This window comes from Marmota monax, unplaced genomic scaffold (genome assembly GCF_021218885.2).
Source record: "Marmota monax isolate L192 unplaced genomic scaffold, Marmota_monax_Labrador192_F-V1.1 WCK01_AAM20220418_F8-fsc00063, whole genome shotgun sequence".
NCBI lineage: Eukaryota > Metazoa > Chordata > Mammalia > Rodentia > Sciuridae > Marmota > Marmota monax.
This window is the reverse complement of record NW_026693726.1, coordinates 7,469,216-7,489,183: the sequence shown is the minus strand read 5'-3', so window position 1 is coordinate 7,489,183 and position 19,968 is coordinate 7,469,216. Positions and strand designations below refer to the sequence as shown.

Sequence of the window (19,968 nt, the reverse complement as noted above, 5' to 3'; positions counted from 1 at the left end):
CCAATCTATCCCTGGGTTTGCTTGGAGGAAGGGTGCTGTAGGGCTGGAGTGTGCTTTTGGATTGATGGTTGGTTCCCCGCAGTGTTTCCATAAGCCACCCTCTCCTGGTGATAGAGTCCAGCACAATGGCTCGTTTCACCCACCTGAGCTCAGAGCTCAGGGTTTGGTGGCTCAGAGCACAGACTATGGAGTCAGAACAACCTCAGATCACCCACTGCTTCTCTCTAAGGCAGTAGATAAGTCTGAGCCTTCATTTTCTCCTCCGAATATGGGATGCTATTACTGAGCCTCTTGTGAGAATTAAAGGAAATCATCTGTGGGAAGTATTTGTCATGGTATCTGGTACATAGTAAATAATTGTGCTGCATAACAAAACAAATTGGCTTAAAACACTGATTTGTTATTTCTCGTGATTTTGTGGACTAGGAATTCAGGGATGACCCAGATGGGCATCTTTTTTCTCTTTCACAGAATGGTACCTGGGCTCACTTGGCTGCATTCTGCTGGTGGTTAGACTGCTGGAAGGTCTTACATTGGCTGTGTCTCCATGCCTCTCCATCGCCTTCTCTCTCCCTGTGGTTGGCCTGGGCTTTCTCACAGCATGGTGGTCTTGGGGTGGAAGGATTTCTTACATGATGACTGGTTTCTGAGGGAAAAGAAGTGACCAGCCCTCTCAAAGGCTCAGTCTGAAACTGGCATATGGTCACTCTTCTATATATAGTCTATCGGACAAAACATGTCATAAAACCAGCCCTGATTCAAGAAGAACAGCACATGCCTATTTGAAGAATTATGGCAGCCATCTTTGGAAGTGATCACAATGCTCAAGTTATTATTTCCCTGGGATTTGGATTGTCATTTTGCACAACAGGACAGAGTGAAGAGTTCCAGTTCCTGTGGGAAATGAAGAATGGATGTGGCTAAAGGGCCATTCTAACTTGGCCATGGCATCTTCTCTTAAAGTCAAAAAAGCCTCTGCACATTTATTAGAGTATTGCTGTTTTGCCAACGATGTATATTCACTTAAGCAGATCATCTACTTTGTAATTTATTTCATGTCCTGAGATTATTTAGAGATGTTTTAAAAATATTACTTAAACAAACTACAGATACTACTTACATCATTTCCCCCTTTTATTAACACCATAGGAAAAAAGAAAAGAAATTTGATTTCAAAAGTGAACCTACACTGGCTGCTGTATCCAAGTTTTTGTTGTTTGCTTTTCCTTGGGAGTGGAAGGTCCACTTCCTTACCTTCCTTCCTTTCCCCTCTGTGGGCAAAGGAGTACTTGCTTATCTTTTAAGACGGCTCACGTGTCACTTCCTTTATGAAGATCCTATTGACACGCCAGCCACCAGGTAAACTTGACCACTCCCTTTCTGAGGCCCCACTGCACCCTGAAAGCTTCCACCTAGTAACGATAACTTTCGTTGCACTCATATTTTTAAAGGCTGATCAGGTCACTGAATGGCTGGTGACATAAGCAAACTAATTCCTAAGTGCCTACCTTGTGTTGCATGAAGGATACAAAGAGAAAAAAGATGAACCCCTTGCTCTTGGGGAGTTCATTGTCTATTAGATAAGATGGTAATCAGGAAATTTGTTTTTAAAATATAATCTGAATTTCAGGGCTAGAGATCTGTGTATTATGCAAGCATTAAGAAGAGGCACTTTAACCAGCAGGGTGGGGGTTTTGTTTAGCAAAAGGCTCCCAGAGAAAGTTTTGTTTGCGATAATCATATGTTTATCAGTCACTGGTATTATGATCTCAAACATTCCAACTTCAGTACCAGTCATTTTGGCACTGAAGTGGGTGAGTATAGGCCTCAGGCATAACTTTTACTTCTCAGAGAAGTAGTGAGAACTGTGATCAATTTTCCCTTAGAGGTGACAGGGATTTTTTTATGGGTGAGGGCTTTCCCATTCTTTTAGGAAGCTATGATAATCCTAGTCACGATAAGGATTTCTAAGAAATTTTCAAGGTGAATATAAGGGCATTGTTTTAGACTGTTTAGTTTTAAAAAAGATAGACACACAAAAAAATCTGAGCAAATATAAATTACCTTCCAACTCATCTTTACCTGATGGGCTACTGTAATAGTCAGCTTTTACTAGGTTTTGCTGCTGTAACAAATGGCCCCCAAGTCTCAGTGGTTTACAAAAAAGGTTTATATCTCACTGACATTACACATCAACTTCTAGTTGGCTATGGCTTTTATCTATGATCATGTTCATTCCAGGGATTTAGATGAAAGAATAGTGCTTTTCTTGGACTGGTTATTTTAAGGGAGCACACAAAATGCTGAAAACACAATAATTCCTAAAGCTTTCTGCTAAAGAAAATGACATATGCTACTTCTACTCATATTTAGTTGGTCAAAGAAGGTCACATGACCAAGCAGCAAAGGGGCAGCAAATGTGAGGAATAACACCATAGCAATACAGCCCTAAGATTATAAGCTGATGTTTCTGAAGACAAAGAAAGACTAAGAAGTCGTCAAACAAAAGAAGGTTTATAACCAACTAAAGAAATTTAAAAGAAAGAATCAACACTTCTTTTTTTATGAACAAAGTTTGAAATCTTCAGGAATGGAAAGTATACCAAGGAAAATTTTGATGTCTTTCCTTACAAAACCAAACCAAACAAACAACAATAACAAAAAGAAAACCAGATGAATGAACAATGAGGGGAGTGTTTTGCATCGGGTGTAAAGCTATAGAGGGACACATTTTTACTGTGTCTGAATTGGTTTTGGCAGATCACAGAAGGCATTTAATGGAGAACATGGATTCACATTGAGCACTTTCATGATCTAGCATCATTGTTCATGCCTGGAGTGTTCTGTACTCATTTATTGCCAACTCAAATTCTACTCATCTTTTTACATTTGCCTAAATGTCATCTTTTCTAGGAAACCCTTCTGGATCTTTCCCATCTTTCTTAGATTTAGTCGTACTTGCATCTCTATTTAACACATTTCACGTCTTATGTTGTAGTTAATTATTTACACCCACTTCCCACTCATCCAGAGAACTGAATTCTTCGAGGGTAGAAACAGTGTTTTATTCAGTTTGGGGTCTCTGCAGTGTCTAGTGCAGAGCAGTGCACAGGAAGGAATACAGCCATCCATTTATGGCTGAAGTTTGTGAATTACAATCTGGACAGAACGCATTTGATATGCACAGATTAGCTCTGCCCTCTAGGTGTTCCCAGAACATAAGGTGCAGACAGAGAGAGGAAGGTAATCATTGTTTATGATTATTCGAGGGCCAAACTTACCACTAGGAGAAGAAAGCCTTGGTAAGGTAGGATATGGTGAGAAAAGATTGGGAGGAGAGGGCCGTGCAGGTTATCAGGTGCTGTGAATCACTCTTAGTACCTCTGTTCCTCTGATATCTAGATTAGTTTGTCCTTTTAGATATTTCTATTTATATTCTCTTAGTATAATGCTAATTAGTTATATAGGACTTAGTTCTAAGAAATTGTTCTACTGATGCAGTTTGACCTTAGTATATAAACACTAAAAGTGAGTAATACGAGAATAATTTAAAGGATCAAATATGATATTACATTGTAAGGGATTAAATATCATACAAGGGGATATGTAGAACACTTACATTCATAATATAGAGCATGAATATTTTTAGATTCTCTGATATTGGATTTAGATGTGCTTGTTCTATTTTGTAAATCCAAGAATTAGCCTATATCTTTGATCTGTGTGTTTAGGTTTTTATGGTGACAGACATTTTATAATAACTAGAAATAGAAATTCCATCTTTGGTGGTAATATAGTACAGGGACCTAAGGAGAGAAGGTCTTAAGGTGCTGTTAATTAGCAGAAATCTGAAGCACACAGTCTCAAAGCAATTAAGATTGTTAATTGAATATTTGGATGCAGAGTAGAGTGGCTCATATGTGGCTGGACAGGGTATCCTGTGCTTGCTTGTAGGAGCAACATTATGCAAACGATGCTAAAAAGTCCAGAAAGAACAAATATGTGCCAACAAATATTTGTCCAGTAGGCAACTACAGTTTTGAATGGCAATGCATTGCCAGCTATATGCAAAATTGTCTATTAGCTGCAAAATTCAATATTAACAATTCAATCTTTCAGCCTATTCTTTGTAAATATGCACACACACCCTTTACTTGAGGAAAACTCAGTTGTTTGATTAGGTGATTTTTCTGTCTCCTGGTTTGGTAAGCATCTTTATGTTTATGTGATACTTTCTTTAAATGTAATTGGTGGTTACACAATGGTTACAATATCACATCTATGTACACCTGAGGAAAAAAAGGAAATTATTATTGCTGTATAAGCTCAGATTGGTAAAGTGATTTTATTTCTGAAGTCCTCCTTTATATGGGGTTCATTAGCTGTAGGGTTTGATTAATGGGTGAACATATTTCTAAAAAGAAACTCGAAACAAGTTCAACATTGCAAAAAATGTTTCCAAGTAAAGAAAAATGAGTGAAATCTTTTAGAAGAACTTCCATGGAAAGTGGTTAATAGTTTTGGTAGTACTCACTAGTTTTAATAGCTATGTCTTTAGGGTAGACTTCGGTTAATCTCAGGCTTACTGACTTGCAAAAAAGAGAGAGAGTGTCCAATGAAGAAGCCCCAGAAGACAGTGAATGAAGATTGGATTTAGTCTCAGACTGTTTTGATCCTGTGAATGAGAACAGCTTTAGTGTTTGCAGTAAGGGGAAAGAGAAATTACACAAATGTTTGAAATCTTAAAATTAAGTTGGCAAGCAGTTTTCACTTACTTTACTGAACTTTCCAGAAAGTGGTAGAATTGATTGATTTGAGTTCTTCTCAGTTTCAGACCCAACCCACTTTCTGGAGAGGTTTGAAATAGGCTTGTGATGTGACTTTCTTTTTTTTTTTTTTTTTTTTGACACTTAGGATTAAACCCAGGGGCACTCAACCTATGAGCCATATATATTCCCAGCCCCCCAGCTTTTAAAAAAAATTATTTAGACTTTTTTTTTTTTTAAGTGAAGGTGCTGAGCAGGCATTGAAGGACAGGAGCACAGAATCCAAACATTCCCCAAATCAATCATCTCTATCCTTTTGAAAAATTAAGCATTCATAAGGATAGCATGATTTAGAACAAAGACTATTCAAATTACTAATAGACATTTTGGCGTGTGCATGGGGGCATATGAAAAACAAATTGTACTTAAGGCTAGAATCTGAGCTTATTAGGCATATAAATCTAAAAATGTGGAGTCAACTAGTTTAGGGTTTACCACCGAATAGGGCACTGGAAAAGGGGGCTGAAATCATTAAGCATGTTCAAAAGGTAACAATGTGACCGCTTTGGATCAGGAAAGTTCCTGTTATGCAATGTGTGCATTTCATTATTTACACGGTTTCACTAAATGATTGGGAGCTGTGTACACAGCAAGGTGAGCCTGTAGCAGCCGAGACTCCGAAGCTACAAGCACTTCACTAGTTTTGCCTTTGAAATAATACTTTTACATGCACAATTTCCCTCCAAGAATATCTTCGTTTCGACATTAAAACTATCTTTTTTTTTTTTCCTGAAATGTTTTTAGGAATCCCAACTATCTCAGAAAAATTTCCACGTTCGTTTTCACTGTGTTCTAAGGATGAATTAAAAAGTAAATGCTGAGTAATAAAAAGATTCTGGGGGAGAAATCCTTTTTAAAAATTTTGTTAAGGGGTCTTTCAGTTGTCATTTCTTCCCTCCATCTTTCTCCTCTCCAAATCTCTTTTGGTATTTCCTGGAGTAAAGATGAAATAAATAAATGAAGAGAGCGTGTGTTCCAGGCCGGGGTATGGGGTCCCCGAGGGCTGACTTTAGGAGATTCGCGGGGGGCTTTGAAAAGAAGACACGGGGGTGGTGGGGACCACCTCGCGGAGAGGAAGTGGGGTGCCCATATTGCTTCTGTGCTTTCGTCCATAGTCCCGAAGCCCTGTTTCCTGCAGTTCGCTCTGTGGGTCCCCAGGCCGTTGAGCGAAGGGGGCGGATCCTCGCGTGCAGACACGCCTCAGCCGGGTTTATAAATCGCCGGTCGCTTGCTCCCAGTCCTGCCGCGGTTCCCCGTCTGCACCCAGAGTCCAGGCGCGCTGCGCGGCTGGTGGCTGCAAAGCTCCGGGCCGGCTGTACGACCGCCCGCCCCGCACCCGCGGACACTCTCTCGCACGCGCTCCCACGCCCACGGCGGCGCGCACACACTCACACCACGCTGCGCCCCCGCGCGCGCACACACACACTCCCACGCGCACCTCGGAGCGCTGGTCCTGCCCAGGCGCAGTCACCTGTGGAGAGAGAGAGCTGAGACACCAGGGACTTTCTTATGGCTGACCTGAGCTTCATCGAAGATACCGTCGCCTTCCCAGAGAAGGAGGAGGATGAAGAGGAAGAGGAGGAGGGCGTGGAGTGGGGCTACGAGGAAGGTAACCCATTACGCGTCTGGGTGTCGGGCACGGGTCGGCGCGTTAGCGTCCCGCGGAGCGCGTGGCTCTGCGCCCTGCGGTTGTCGCGCGCGTCCACACTTTCTCACGGGGGCACTGCAGTCTTTCAGGGCTAGAGGCGCTTCAGGGAGGCGTGCCCGCCGCCTGCATTTTGCTGCCGCCCGCCCAGGTTCGTGACCTGGGAGGGTGTAGGTGTTTGGCCTTCTTGCCCCGTTATGGTTCGCACCTGCTGCTGCCAGGCAGCGGGGACTTAAAAGAGTAGCCAAGAAGAGTCGCGGTACATATTAATATTTTGAGATGGCAGTGAAACTATTTATTGCTTTGTAGTCTTTTCATGACGGATAGTAACAACGCTCAAGTCTTTAGAAAACTTGTCCTAAGTTTCAAACTGGATCTGTGGGCTTGGGAGAAGGGGTTGACTTTTTATCAAAGAGAAATTTAGTTTCCCAAATTTATCCCCGAAGACGTAGGGTTCTCAATAGCTCACCTTTAGCGCTGATGTTTACTACATATACTGAAATATAGAATGTACAGTTTTAATTGTAAAATATTTGGAAGGAGTACATTTATGTATATCTAGTTATCCTTATGCACACTTCACTGAGTTTGCATTTCTGATAAGACAGTGATAGTTCTTGGCTCTCACTAAGCATGTTGAAAGTTCCAGGTTATTTCCTAAGTCCTGAACATAATTGAACTAAAGAGTCCAGGAATTTTTTTTTTTTGTGTGTGGTATTTTTTTGTATAGTCACTTAGAGATGACTTTAATTTTCTAGAGCCATTAATTATTATATCTATGTAGACAAAATACAGATTGTCTTAACAAATTCATTAGTTAAGGATTTTGTATGTGTATTTGATAATATCAGCTCATTTATATAATGAGTGCAAAAATTCACATACACCATATTTCATTTGTAGAGCTGTGGTAGTCAAAATCCTCTTCATAACATCAAAAGTTATAAGACTTTAAACTAGTTTTCACATGTTAAATTTTACTTTAACTTACTTTTTTTTTCTTAACCTGTTCCTGATTTTTTTTTTTTCTTTTCATTGTGTCCTTAGGTGTTGAGTGGGGCTTGGTGTTTCCTGATGCTAACGGGGAATACCAGTCTCCTATTAACCTAAATTCAAGAGAAGCTAGGTATGACCCCTCCCTGCTGGATGTCCGCCTCTCTCCAAATTACGTGGTCTGCCGGGACTGTGAAGTCACCAATGATGGACATACTATTCAGGTTATTCTGAAGTCCAAATCAGGTATTTTAGAAAACATGTTCTTGCCCTCTTGAAACTAGAAGTCATTAGGAAGCTGTAGACTCTGATTTAACTGTATGTTAAAGGTACAGCCAACAAAGCTCTATTTTCAGGAGATCTTTTTATATCATAAAATACATTTTTTGGGGGGGGTATTCTGAAACAATTCTGAAAGGCTAAAAGGGTGAAATTATGAAGATTTCACTTGTTAGTATTTTTTCATGTAATATAACTGGAACTTAGTTTTGTGAACTTTGTGAAATATAAGGGAAAGTGTACCAATTATATTTTGTTTTAAATTGTTAATTAGCTGAAATCATTTAGATAATTATAATTCTGTTTTGGAACTTTGTGAAACTGAAGATAGAACTCATTGACATAATCTGGCACTGGAGATAGACTTTGCAAATTAGTTGTCTCTATTAAACTAACATTAATTAATAGCACTAAAAATCCTCAAAAAACTAAAAACATTTAAATGGCAAATGAAGCTCTTGCTTTTATTTATTTTTTAAATTCCCTCTATACCTGAACCTCTTTGAGATGGATCTGAAATATTTTGTGGAAAAAGAGTAATTTTCAAGGAAATCAGTTTTGAGTATAAACAGATTTATTTAAAAATTAGCATTAATATCATGTTTTTTTGTAGTGAAAAAATAACTATCTTTCCCTCTTGGAAAGAATGTAAAATTAGAGTATTTTGAAATATTAGGATATGCGTGATAAACAGAAATTGTGTTTAAATTAGTTTCAAATCAACAAATTTGATACTTTAAGCCATAAAATGTTTAGATTTATTATTAGGTATGGCAGGTATTGATTTCCAACTATGGATTTTTTATTGATTATGAATGTCTCTGAGGTTTAAGTTAGAACCCATGAGAGAGCTGTAGATCCATGTAGTCTTCCCTGTTGTTTTGATAGTCAACATGGGGGCATCACCCTAAGAGATCCTTCGTTTTGTATATATTTCGTCATGAGACATAGAAAACTTAAGTCAGAATTTTTTTGGGGAAGGTTTATCTATGATGGGACAGTAGATATTATTTTTAAGTATATGGTAAAGTTATTGAATGCTGACTGTTCTGGCATATAAAAATACTTTAAGGTAGTACATGTGTATGATATGATGTGTTGACTGCCTACAGTCTGAATGGGATATCCATTTGTACTTCTGGAAATAAATGTTTATAGATTCATACAACAAAAAGTCATTTCATGTTGGGCACCATGATGAGTTTGGTTGTATACAAATGTATAAGAGCGTTCTTGAGGAGTCATGGTGAAAACACATTGTTAACAGCTCTAGTGTAAACATGATATGAATCTTTTATAAAGTATTGAAGCATAGAAAATGATAATGTACAAATACCACATTGAATGAGTGTGAAAATCAAAAATCAAATTTACTCATCAAATTGGACTTATCTTTCTTTTTTTTTTTTTGTAATTGGGGATTGAACACAGAGGTGCTTCACCACTGGGCTATATTCCCACCCCGCTTTAAAAAAAATATTTATTTTTTAGTTGTAGTTGGACACAATACCTTTATTTTATTTATTTTTCTTTGTGGTGCTGAGGATCGAACCCAGGGCCTCCCTTGCATGTGCTAGGCGAGTGCTCTACTGAGCCACAACCCCAGCCCTTCTCCACCCCTTTTTAATGTTTTATTTTGAGACAGGGGACAGGGTTTTGCTAAGTTGCTGAGGCTGCCCTCAAATGTGGGTTTCTCTTAGCTTCCTGAGTTGCTAAGATCATAGATGTGCACCCCGACAACTGGCAGGACTTGCCATTTTCTTTCTTTCTTTTTTTTTTCCAAAAAATATTTATATTTTAGTTGTAGTTGAATGCAATACCTTTATTTTATTTATTTTTATGTGGTGCTGAGGATCGAACCCAGGGCCTCCTATGTGCTAATCAGGTGCTTTGCCACTCAGTGCTCTACCACTGAGTGCTCTACCACTGAGTCCCAGCCTGTACTTGCCATTTTCTTAAGGTGCCTTCAGGATCTTACTTCTTTACTTCATTCCCATGCAGAGACGTCAGGCTATGTCTCCACCATCTAGCCATGAGATGTTTCTTCCTCACCTACCTATTTTCCTTTCCTCCTTCCCGCGTCCTCTACCCTGTCCACTGAGGAAGAACTCTGTATTTCTGTCTAGGCTGATGTGGCTGCACTTATTCTCTTCCTCCTTGGAGACCTTCTTCCTTTCGATGCTCTGTCACCTTCCTGCTACTTTAATGATTTCTTCCTCATGGTTTCTTCCCTTTCAGTATTTCTGCAAACTCAAAAAAAAAAAAAAATTAACTAAAAATATATTTCTTGACCAGTAGATTATTTTTTTTGCTAGAGTATTTATACTTCTTAAAGAAAACGTCTGTAAGCCCTTTCTCTTTACCTGTCATTCATTCATTTAATTTTTTTAATCAAAATGGAATACAGACATATTTAAATAGCCAAATATTATTATAGTTCTGTCTGCCTCTGCTAGTGCTCTAACCCTCCCCACTGCAATTTCTTTTCTCTAGTGACAACTGCTTTGAACCTTTTTAGCTGTTTCTCATGTAGTTACCTTTGTATTTCCTAATAATGTGGTTATCCTGTTGTGCTCTGGTGCTTAGGATATTTTCGAATGTCCTGCCATGGAAGATGAAACCAGTTCTCTTATTATTCTTTCCTCTTGTAATTTCACTACCCCTATTGTCCTCATATACTTCAATTGTATTTATATTTAAATCAGTTCTCAGTGATTTTATTATTATTTACAGCTAAGACTATATTCTGTTTCCTTTATCAAACAATGTATATTTTTTTTCGTGGAGTTAATGTGGTTTTGTTCCTTTATTTATTTATTTATTTATCATAAATTCATTTTCAAACTCTGACAGATCACAGATCTTCTCTCAGTACCTACAGAAGCATACAAGTCTGTCCTCCATCCACCTTGTCCTTTCTTCTGCTCCTTGTTGTTCTTCCTGTTTGAACTGCTGGCTTCCAAGGCTCCTTTAAGGCCATCACTTGCACTACTAGGACCTCGTACCTTTGAAGTCCCTTTCTTTCCTTTGTTGGATCCCATGTTTCCTGAAGGCTGTATCATCTGTCATCCTCTTTTGGGGTTGCTCTGTCATTTTAGGGGGTTTCTTGGTCTGTTCCCGCCTATGTTCATCTTCCAGGAACTTCCTGAGAAAAAGGGCACATCAAGGGCAAATGATTGGATGCTTTGTGTATTTGCAAAGGTGTCATTATTATACCTCACACTCCATTGCATTTGCCTGGGATGGTGCTGGTTTGGGAAATATTTTTTGGTGTCATTTGATGTTGGACATCATCACTCCATTGCCTTCTAGCTTCCAGTCTTGCAGTGGAAAGATCTTGTGCCATCTGTTTTTCGACTTAAGTCATATGGTGTTTTTTTTTTTTTTTAGTGTTTAGTGTGGTGTGGTTTTTTGATCCCCTCCCCCTGACTCTCTGCTGGGTTCCTTTTGAGTCCTTTCAACCAGAATAATTGTGTCTTTTATTTCTCAGAAATTTTCTTATATTTCTTGTATGATTTCATGAATATGTTTTAACTTTTTTCTTTTTCCATTTGTTTATTCCTGCCTTTCTCTTTACCTTTTTTGTCTGCTTTCTGCTAGATTTTCCCAATTTATACCTTTCAGTTTTTCTGTTAACTTTTATTTTATTTTTTTTTTTGGTTCTCATTTTTAATTTCTAAAAATAGGTGCTGATTTTAGGGAAAAAATATTTCAATTTTTTTAAAATCCGGAATCCAGTATTTCATGAATGTGAGTTCTTTCTTCATCCTTTTCTGTATTGCTCCTTTCCTGAGTCCCAAGTGTGTCTGTTTATTGTGGGTTCCTTCTTCTGTTTGTTTTTGTCCCTCTCTTTTATTTTGGAGGTGTTTATCAAACATCTAGTGATTTTGGTTCTTTGTTCCTATTTAAGAATGAGTTTAAAAAGTAATCTATAAGGGCTGGGGTTGTGGCTCAGTGGTAGAGCACTCACTTCGCATATGCGGGGCCCTGAGTTTGATCTTCAGCACCATATAAAAATAAATACACAAAATAAAGGTATTGTGTCCAAATACAACTAAAAAATAAATATTAAAAAAAAGTGGTCTGTAAACTCTGCATATAAGCAGGGATTGAGGTGTGCGTTGACTTCTTGGTAATGCGATCAAGCAAGGACCTGCCCATGTGGAGAAGGTTTTGTAGGTTCTGACACTTTCTAGGAATTTATCTGCCTTTTGGTAGTGTTTTGGGTTGGGGGATGACTCATACCTGACTGCCCACATTCTGACTGTTGGCCCAGACAGGAGAGTGGCACTGTTTGGCATGTTCACATTTGTTTCATCCTTTGTCAGGGAAGGTGAATGGTAGCTGCCTGGCCCTGGGGAATGAGATCTGGAGGCCTGACTGTTCTTTTTAAATAATTTAAATCTACCTTCTGTTTTTTTCTTTCCCATTCTGTACCTCCACATCCTGAAATCTCTAATGCCTGTACTTCTTAATTCTTTCCTGGTGTCTTACTCCATTTGGCTGCTATAACAAAAGACCTCAGACTTGTCTGGGAAGTTCAAGATCAAGGTGCAGATGAATTCGGTGTCTGGAGAGGGCCCACTCTTTTCTCCATAAATGACACTTCTTGGCTGTGTCTTCATGTGGCAGACAGACAAAAAGGGATGAATGGGCTCCCTGGAACCCCAGTAAGGCACTAATCCCATTCATGAGCACAGAACCCTCATGACCTGATTACCTCCTGATCACTTCTAGCTTTAATGCTGTTGTGTTCGGGAGAGGGCACAAGCATCTAACCATAGCAACCAGATTCTGTGATAGACTTGTCCACCTCTTGTGGGATTCCCCTTCTTATAGCTTTTGTTTTGCTCAATCATTTATCTTTTAGGACACTTAACAGCTCCCTGAAGTTTTTGTTTGTTTGTTTGTTCAGTTTTTGTTTTCTGCATTTGTGTGCTGTTCTCTCTACTCTTGTTCATTTTACTACTGCAAATTTTCACTCTTTTAGTTTAGTGAGGATGGAGAAGGGAGGGAAGATAAATGTTGGAGTACAGCCCTCCTTGTCTAACTGGAGGTGCCCCCTTCAAATGCAGTGCACTGTCTTTTTAAATTAAAAAAATGCATTTTATATGCACAGTTTTTTTTTTAAATTAAGGCCAAATTTGTATACACCACTGTGCTGAAACCTGAGACTGTCAGTGGCCTGGGATCCTTAGATTTTCCTTTTCCTTCCTCCCTCTCACCTTAGCTCTTTTCCTCCTCTCTTCCCTCCCTCTTTCTCCTTCCCTCCTCCTTTGGTCTTTGTGTTCATCTGAAAAAAATCATAGAGAATTACCCAAAAGGGTTACAACAATTGTAGCATATTTTAAATGCGTATACTTGCCAAAGTAAAGCTTGGTTTGGAGATATGGTCTTACTTTAAATTTGAGGCATTTCATGAGCATGTGCTTGCTGCTCCATCCAACTACCCATAGTTCTGCTGGAACTTCTCACACTAAGGTCACCAGTGACCTTAATGTCCCCTAAATCCAATGGGCACCTCAGTATTCTTCACTGCATTCGTTACCTCTGCTGCCTTTGAAATTTTGGAACTCCTCTCATGTTGGTAGCTGTGAAACACACTGTTCTGACCTTTCTTAGTTTTGATTGCCTCTTTTCTGCCAGGTCTTCATCCTCTATGATCCTTAAATAATGGGGTTCCTCAGGATTTGCTCCTTGACCTTCTTCTCTTCTTATGTTGCATGCACTCCATAAGCAGCACTCCCATACAGAGTGTGTGCTACTTTATTCAGACAGTCAATGCATTTAGGAAAGGGTCTGCAGTCACAGATTCTCCATTTGAAACAGGTCCCAGTAGGGCAGTCAATCAGTCTCCCTTCTCAAACCATCTGGCAAGGTTTGGGAGCATCAGCTTGAACAGCTTAGGGACGGAAATTCATTTTGCATTTGAGCAATTCCAAAACTCAGAAAATTCTGTCATCTTTCCTGTTGCTTTCTATTTTAGGACTCTGGACCTACATAGAATAAATATAATTGTACTTCCACACAAAATTCATTAAAGTACTGACCATTGTCATGGTACCACACAGTTGCCACCTTTTTCCCTTGAAGACATGTATTTTGATCATTCAACTGATATGATGGTCCTTCATCCCTCAAAAATCATTAATAGTAGTTAAAAATGGACTTGTCTCTAAGAGCTAGACAGACACTATAAATGTCAGCAGCCAGGCAGGAGAAGATTGAAAATAGCTACTGACTTTCTGCTTCATCTGTGATGTTGGGAGTCAGCATGGCCAGGAGGAGACCGCGGGAAAAAGACAAGCTGCGGAGAGCATGCCTGGTTTTCCAGGTGTTTGATTGCCAGGAGAAGCTGGAGATGTGTACCTGTCTTGCATGTTTCTTGGTTTCCTATGGCCCTGAAGGTTGGAGCTTGCAATCTTTGTTTCACCATATGCAAGGAGTTATATTACTTTGGGTAAGGTAAACCTAAATCATACCCCATACCTATCCTCTGGGAGGTTACACTGGAAGGTCATGGAAGATAGGTATACAGGGAAAGATGATTTTGAGTGGGAAGGATCAGGGAATGGTTTGTGGAGAAGGTAATATTTTGAAATGATCCCAAATGGGTGAAGAGCATATGGACATGGTGGGAGGAAGAGACAGCATGCATAAGAGACATGAATGTGGGAAGGGTCCAGATCTGGACCGTGTAAGGAAAGGAAGATCCTTTAGTACAGCTAGGAGGGAAGACTCATGGTAAAAGGAAATGGTAAAGGTAATGGGAAATGTAATAGAGAGGGTGTGTTGAAGCACATTTATGAGGGGCCCTGAACAGACTCTAAAGAGTACAATATATTTTTTTTCCTGTAGAATAAACTCACAATTAACATGTTGTTTTAGGAAAATTAATGTGACAGTATGGAATGAAATGGTATCTGAGAGAGATTTGGGAGCTAGTTTCAAGTTCAGTGCAAGAGACTGAATTACCCAAGACCGAAACCATCACAGGATCAGTGGAAAAGGAGGGGTGACAGAGATTTCTGAGGTGCAGTTCATAGAACTCCAGGAATTAGCCATGTGGAAAAGGGAGAGGGAAGAATCGTTAGAGGTGTCCGCCTGTTGGATCTTGCCACCTTGTCTTTACCTCCACACTGAGCATATTTTAAGGCAGCTGAGTTCCTCTCAATGTGGAGTTGAACCAATCATTGTGTTCTGGGGGTGACCTGACCACACCATTGGTCCTGTTATCTCCTGGAATTTTATTAAGGTTTATTAAGTGTATTAAAGTTTATTAAGGCTGCCCTATGTGTCATTTTATTTCTCAGTAGGACAGGTGAATCATTGTATGTAGGAATCTTAACACTTAAGGTTCATAGACAAATTAAAATTGAACATATTTATGGTATGAACAGTAGCATAAATACAAAAATACAGTTGTAAAAATATAAAAATTATAGTAATCCTGACTTATTGATGAGTGTTAGGTTCCAAGACCCTCAGTAGATGCCTGAAATGGATTATACCAAATTCTACATATATTATTTATTTCTATCTTATATACCTATGATAAAGTTTAATTGATGAATTAGGTATAGTAAGAGATTAACAGCTTTAAATTATAATAAAATAGAACTATTACAAAAATATACTGTAATAATAGGTATGTGAATGTATCTCTCTTTCTAGAATTTTCCGTTCAGTATTTTCAAGTTGTGTTTGACCATGGGTAACTGATACCACAGAAAATGAAGCAGTTGATGATTGTTACTGGTGTATATATTTCTAGCCTGAGTGATTAGATACTTAGGTAGTGAGAAGGTGGGGGACTGCCCAGGCCTGTGCGGTAGCATGTGATTCCATCTGACTATTAGGAATATGTTAAAGTAATGACATTTTTAATGGGCCATCAGTATGGGAGAATTTGCTGTTCAGGATAGGTCATTTGTTCCCTTTGTGGAAACTTATTATAGAAACTTTAATTAGGAAATTTTACTTCTGGGTCTTTTACAATTCTCAATACTAATTTTAGGCCAGATGATAATTATTAATCACACCCTTCCCCCAAAATGTGACACCTTTTTATGGTGTTTCTTAGCAACCTTGCTGATGCAAAGATGGAGTTGTCAAAGATATTTTGACATTGTTTTTGCTGAAGAGGTTCCAAATTTTTTATTTATATGAGAGGTCAGGGTTAAATTTCTTTGTGACTATCTTATTTATTTGGAGAACTTGAATTACCTGGACAGTTGCTTTAATCTGCTTCACTTTTCCCAGTGTGACCAACTGACCTACTATCCATGCTATTGCTATGATTTCTATTTTTTTTTAATGCTGGGGAACAAATGGAAGGTCTCATGAATGCGACCTTATGAATGCAAGGAAAATACTCTTAACACTGAGCCACACCTTTAGCCCTGATCTCTGCCTTTAAGAGCTTGAATATATGTGTATGTATACATATACATGTATGTGTGTATGTGTGGATACACATACATATATTGCACAGCAAGTAGTTTGTTGGTAAGTACACGTTTTCAATAGCTGTCATCAATTTACTTGAATAGGTAAGTCATAAAAATAAATGCTTTCCAGTCATCAGAAAATCTGTGGCCACTTAGGCTGTCACATGGAAATCCAGAATCGCTCAGAGTTCAAATCTTAAAGAAGTTTCCTTCTCTTGTTCATCCAGGTAGAGTAGGTTTGTAGAACCTGGATTTTTAGAATTCTGTAGATTATCACCTTCTAATTAAATATTGCCTGTTGGTGCATAATTATGGCTTTTAAAGAAATCTGATGGACTAGTAGTGAGGATTTTGTCTTCTTTCAAACAGATCATTCTTTTACCAATGTTTGATTTTGGGTCACTTGGGCTTTTTGCAATCACAGTAGCATCTCTTTGGATACCATAACAATGTTGGCTAAGATTTTCTGCAGGACAGTTTTTGGATTTTGAATTGAAAGCCCCACTGATGGTCTGGAGCACATTACAATACCACCAGCATATCCAATTATCATGGGCTCATAAAGCCATGTTAAATAGTACAGCCAACAAGTTGAAAGGTGTTGCCCACAGTACTATGATGCACAGTTCTGTGTCAGTTCTGCCATCATTTGGCAATAGGTCTGTTCCACAACACATTCAGTTTTTAGGGTAGTTGCAGGGTTTACAGAAAAACAATCTAAAGCATGTTTCAAGCCTGTGTGGGTGATCCATGGTTTCTGGACTCCTCTGACCCCAAAGACTCCTGGGAGATCCTTACACAAGATTCAGACAGGCCTTTCTCTGAGAGCTGAAGATATTTATTCTTTATATGAAATAGAACTATATACTAAAAAATGAGAAGAGTAAAAAATATTGATCTTTGCTTTAAAGACTTAAAATGCTAAAAACAAATATTTCTTTTGGAATGTTTAAGAGCTTGAATATATGTGTGTGTATACATATACGTGTATGTGTGTGTGTGTGGATAGACATACATATATTTTATCTGAGGTTATAAAATCTTTAGACCTATAAAGAATAAAGTGTTTGAGCCTTTGGGTCCTTCAGGGGATGTGTCAGGGACCGGCTGGCATTTCTCCTCTGGTTGGCGTCTGGCTCTAGCAGACTTTGTCTCCTGCCCTGCCGTCTTCACCTGGGCCAAGCAGCAGCTTTCTCACTGGTGAGGCTTGCCCTTTGGTATTCTGATGTGTGTGCAGACCCTGGAGTCGCATTTCACCATGCAAAGACAGTCCTGTTAGTTCCCTGCACAGAAGCCCTCGATGGTTCCCTGCAGGATAAATTCTAGCTCCTAGGCTGCAAATCTCCTTCTGGGGCCCATGTTATGAACCTGCCTCTGACTGTTGGTTACCTCTCTTTTTATTTATTCTTGGAATAAAGTTATGCTGTTTCACAACCCTAAGCCTTTCTAAGCTTCTTCTCTTTGCTTTAGTTGCACTTTTTCACTTAGCATAGCTATTGTCGTCTTCAGAAAGTCTCCCCAACTTCCTGATCCCCATTTGTTTTTGACTTGGCTGGGCTCCCTCTTACTATCTGTCCACATTCCTTTCCTGTCCCTGATGCCTCCTACTTGGACTACTAAGTGTGATTTCTTTAGCAGTTTGAATGCTTGGCTAGTACTAAGACTGGATCCCTTTACTTTGTATATTCAGTGGTCAGCACAGGACCAGGATGGAGTTATCTTGTGTCAAATTCAAGTGAAATGAGCATCAGCCTTCAAATTATCTGGAAAATTTGTTTTTCACAAAAGATCATAGAAGCTTAGATTTAGGTAAATGTACATACACCGAGTCTCTTTGTGATTCTCAAATTTTGCAGGAGATTCTTCTGGGAAACTTCTCTTTTTAAGTCTCATAAGCTTAATAGCGATGCTATTAAAGAGCATTTAAGAAAATGAGGTAGTAGCAAAGACATCAATTTATTATGTAATTCTTTTCACAAATTTGTTATTTTAAGGATATTTAGCATGTTGTTTCATCGTACTTTTATTGAGTCTAATGTTAACATAACTAATAAGTAGCCATATAATAACCAAATATCATTCAGCAAAATTTGATATTCATTCATGTAGGAAAAGAGCACCCCTTTTGGGATGATTGGTTTCTTTATAAAAAAGATGTAAGCTATAAAGAGGGAGAATAATACTTTAAGAGTATGTTGCCAAATGGATAAAAGTGAGCTGCAATTTACTTTTAGTCTATAAACAATCACTCTTGGGGAATGAACAGGTAGTGCTTTTACCTGGCACCTCATAAAACTCTAAATTCCATATTTGTCCTTTTTTTAATGGCTTTGTACAGCTACATGATTTTAGTGTGGTTTAACTTTGGATTATTCATCTGTAGCAAATGAAAGATACCCAGAGCCTGATTCCGGGCTGAAAGCCACCTCATTGTCCCCTCTCTCTGGAGGACCAGGTCTGGGCAAAGAGCTTCCCTTCTCTTCAGCCTCATAGAATGTAAGATCCATAAGGATCTGTTGTTTCGTTGAAATTGTATTGAACATAATAACTTTGCAACTAATAAACTTGTCATGTAGAGACCGAATAATATGCAGGAAAATTTGATCTTCATAAATCGTTGAGTTTACATTTCAATAGAATGTAAGAACCATGAGGTCAGGGATTTTGTATGTGTATCATTGTATCATGTATCAGTGTGTGATTCATGCAGTGCTTGGCACAGGATAGTAGTTGATCAGAAAACATTTATAAATGACCCCTCTTGGGGCTTTGAATTTCTCCCTATCAAAACATGGATCTGTGTAGCCTGAATTTCTAGATATTTCAAATAAAAGGCTTATCTCCCTGCTTTAAACACCTTATGGCTTTTAAAGAATTATTGGGCATTGGGAAGTCAGATGGGAAATATAGTTTTGTAAGGTGGATCTCTTTTGGGTTCCCTGAAATCACTGTTAGGATTAGCTATGACTTCCATTTCCATAAGAAAGTACTGGGATAACGCTCTCTAACAGTTAGTTTCAGAGAGAGATTGAGAGCTAGAGAGAGAGCATGTGCTTGAGTGTATGGGGTGAAGATTTTTTTAAATCCTCTTTCCCATTTCATATGTGCATCATTTGATGCCACTTTTTTCTTTCTGTGCAACATGGAGCTGGACCTCCTCTAAGAGAGTTTTTTTGCTGCCTTTTAAAAGTAGAGGGTTGCAGAACTCACTGGCTGAAGCCCCAGGTCGGGTCATTGCTGTCTGTGATGAAGGGTGTACTTGCTCCTTTTGCTGATGTGGGCTGGGATGCCTTGTGAGGCAGGAAAATCCTCTCCCTCTTTGTTTTTTCTTTCTGGGTTGGGTTGTAATGTGTGGAGGGTAGACTTATGGTCTCCTTCCTGATTTTTCTTAAGACCAAGTTTGGACAGCTATGGCAAAGGAGGAAGTGAGAAAATTGTTCAGAAACTGTGACATTTATTTGAAGTAAAACATTTCACACATTTTTAAGTCCCCATCATGTGATGTTTATTGAAGAGGAAGATGGAGTGAGCCTGCACCGTAGCTATGAATGTGTAAACCTTTTTGATCCATGTATTTAGATATTTTTGGGGGTTGTCTTGGAAAATAAGATGAAATGTAGTTCTCAAAGTAGGAGCTGCAGTTCAGAAATCTAGGCTTCCAGGATTCATTTATAGTTCACACTTCCAGATACTGTCTCTATGTCACCCCAGGACGCAGGCCAGGGGATTCCAGCTTGGGCCTTGGTCCTGGGCTTGCTAGCTGGATGAATATGAC

At 38.9% G+C, this 19,968-nt stretch overlaps 1 protein-coding gene and 1 pseudogene across 1 annotated transcript in view; one reads left to right on the top strand and one right to left on the bottom strand.

Annotated features, from left to right (window-relative positions):
- Nucleotides 1–6,052: 6,052 nt before the first annotated feature.
- The window catches only part of Ca8 (carbonic anhydrase 8), an 88,799-nt gene continuing 74,883 nt past the window's right edge, over nt 6,053–19,968 (top strand). Inside the window, exons 1-2 of the mRNA XM_046460534.2 lie at nt 6,053–6,435; nt 7,519–7,710. Coding sequence (XP_046316490.1) covers nt 6,336–6,435; nt 7,519–7,710 — 292 coding nt within the window. The 5' untranslated portion in view covers nt 6,053–6,335. The remainder of the gene's footprint in view (nt 6,436–7,518; nt 7,711–19,968) is intronic.
- Nucleotides 16,199–18,700, bottom strand: LOC124103868 (mitochondrial inner membrane protease subunit 1-like; annotated as a pseudogene).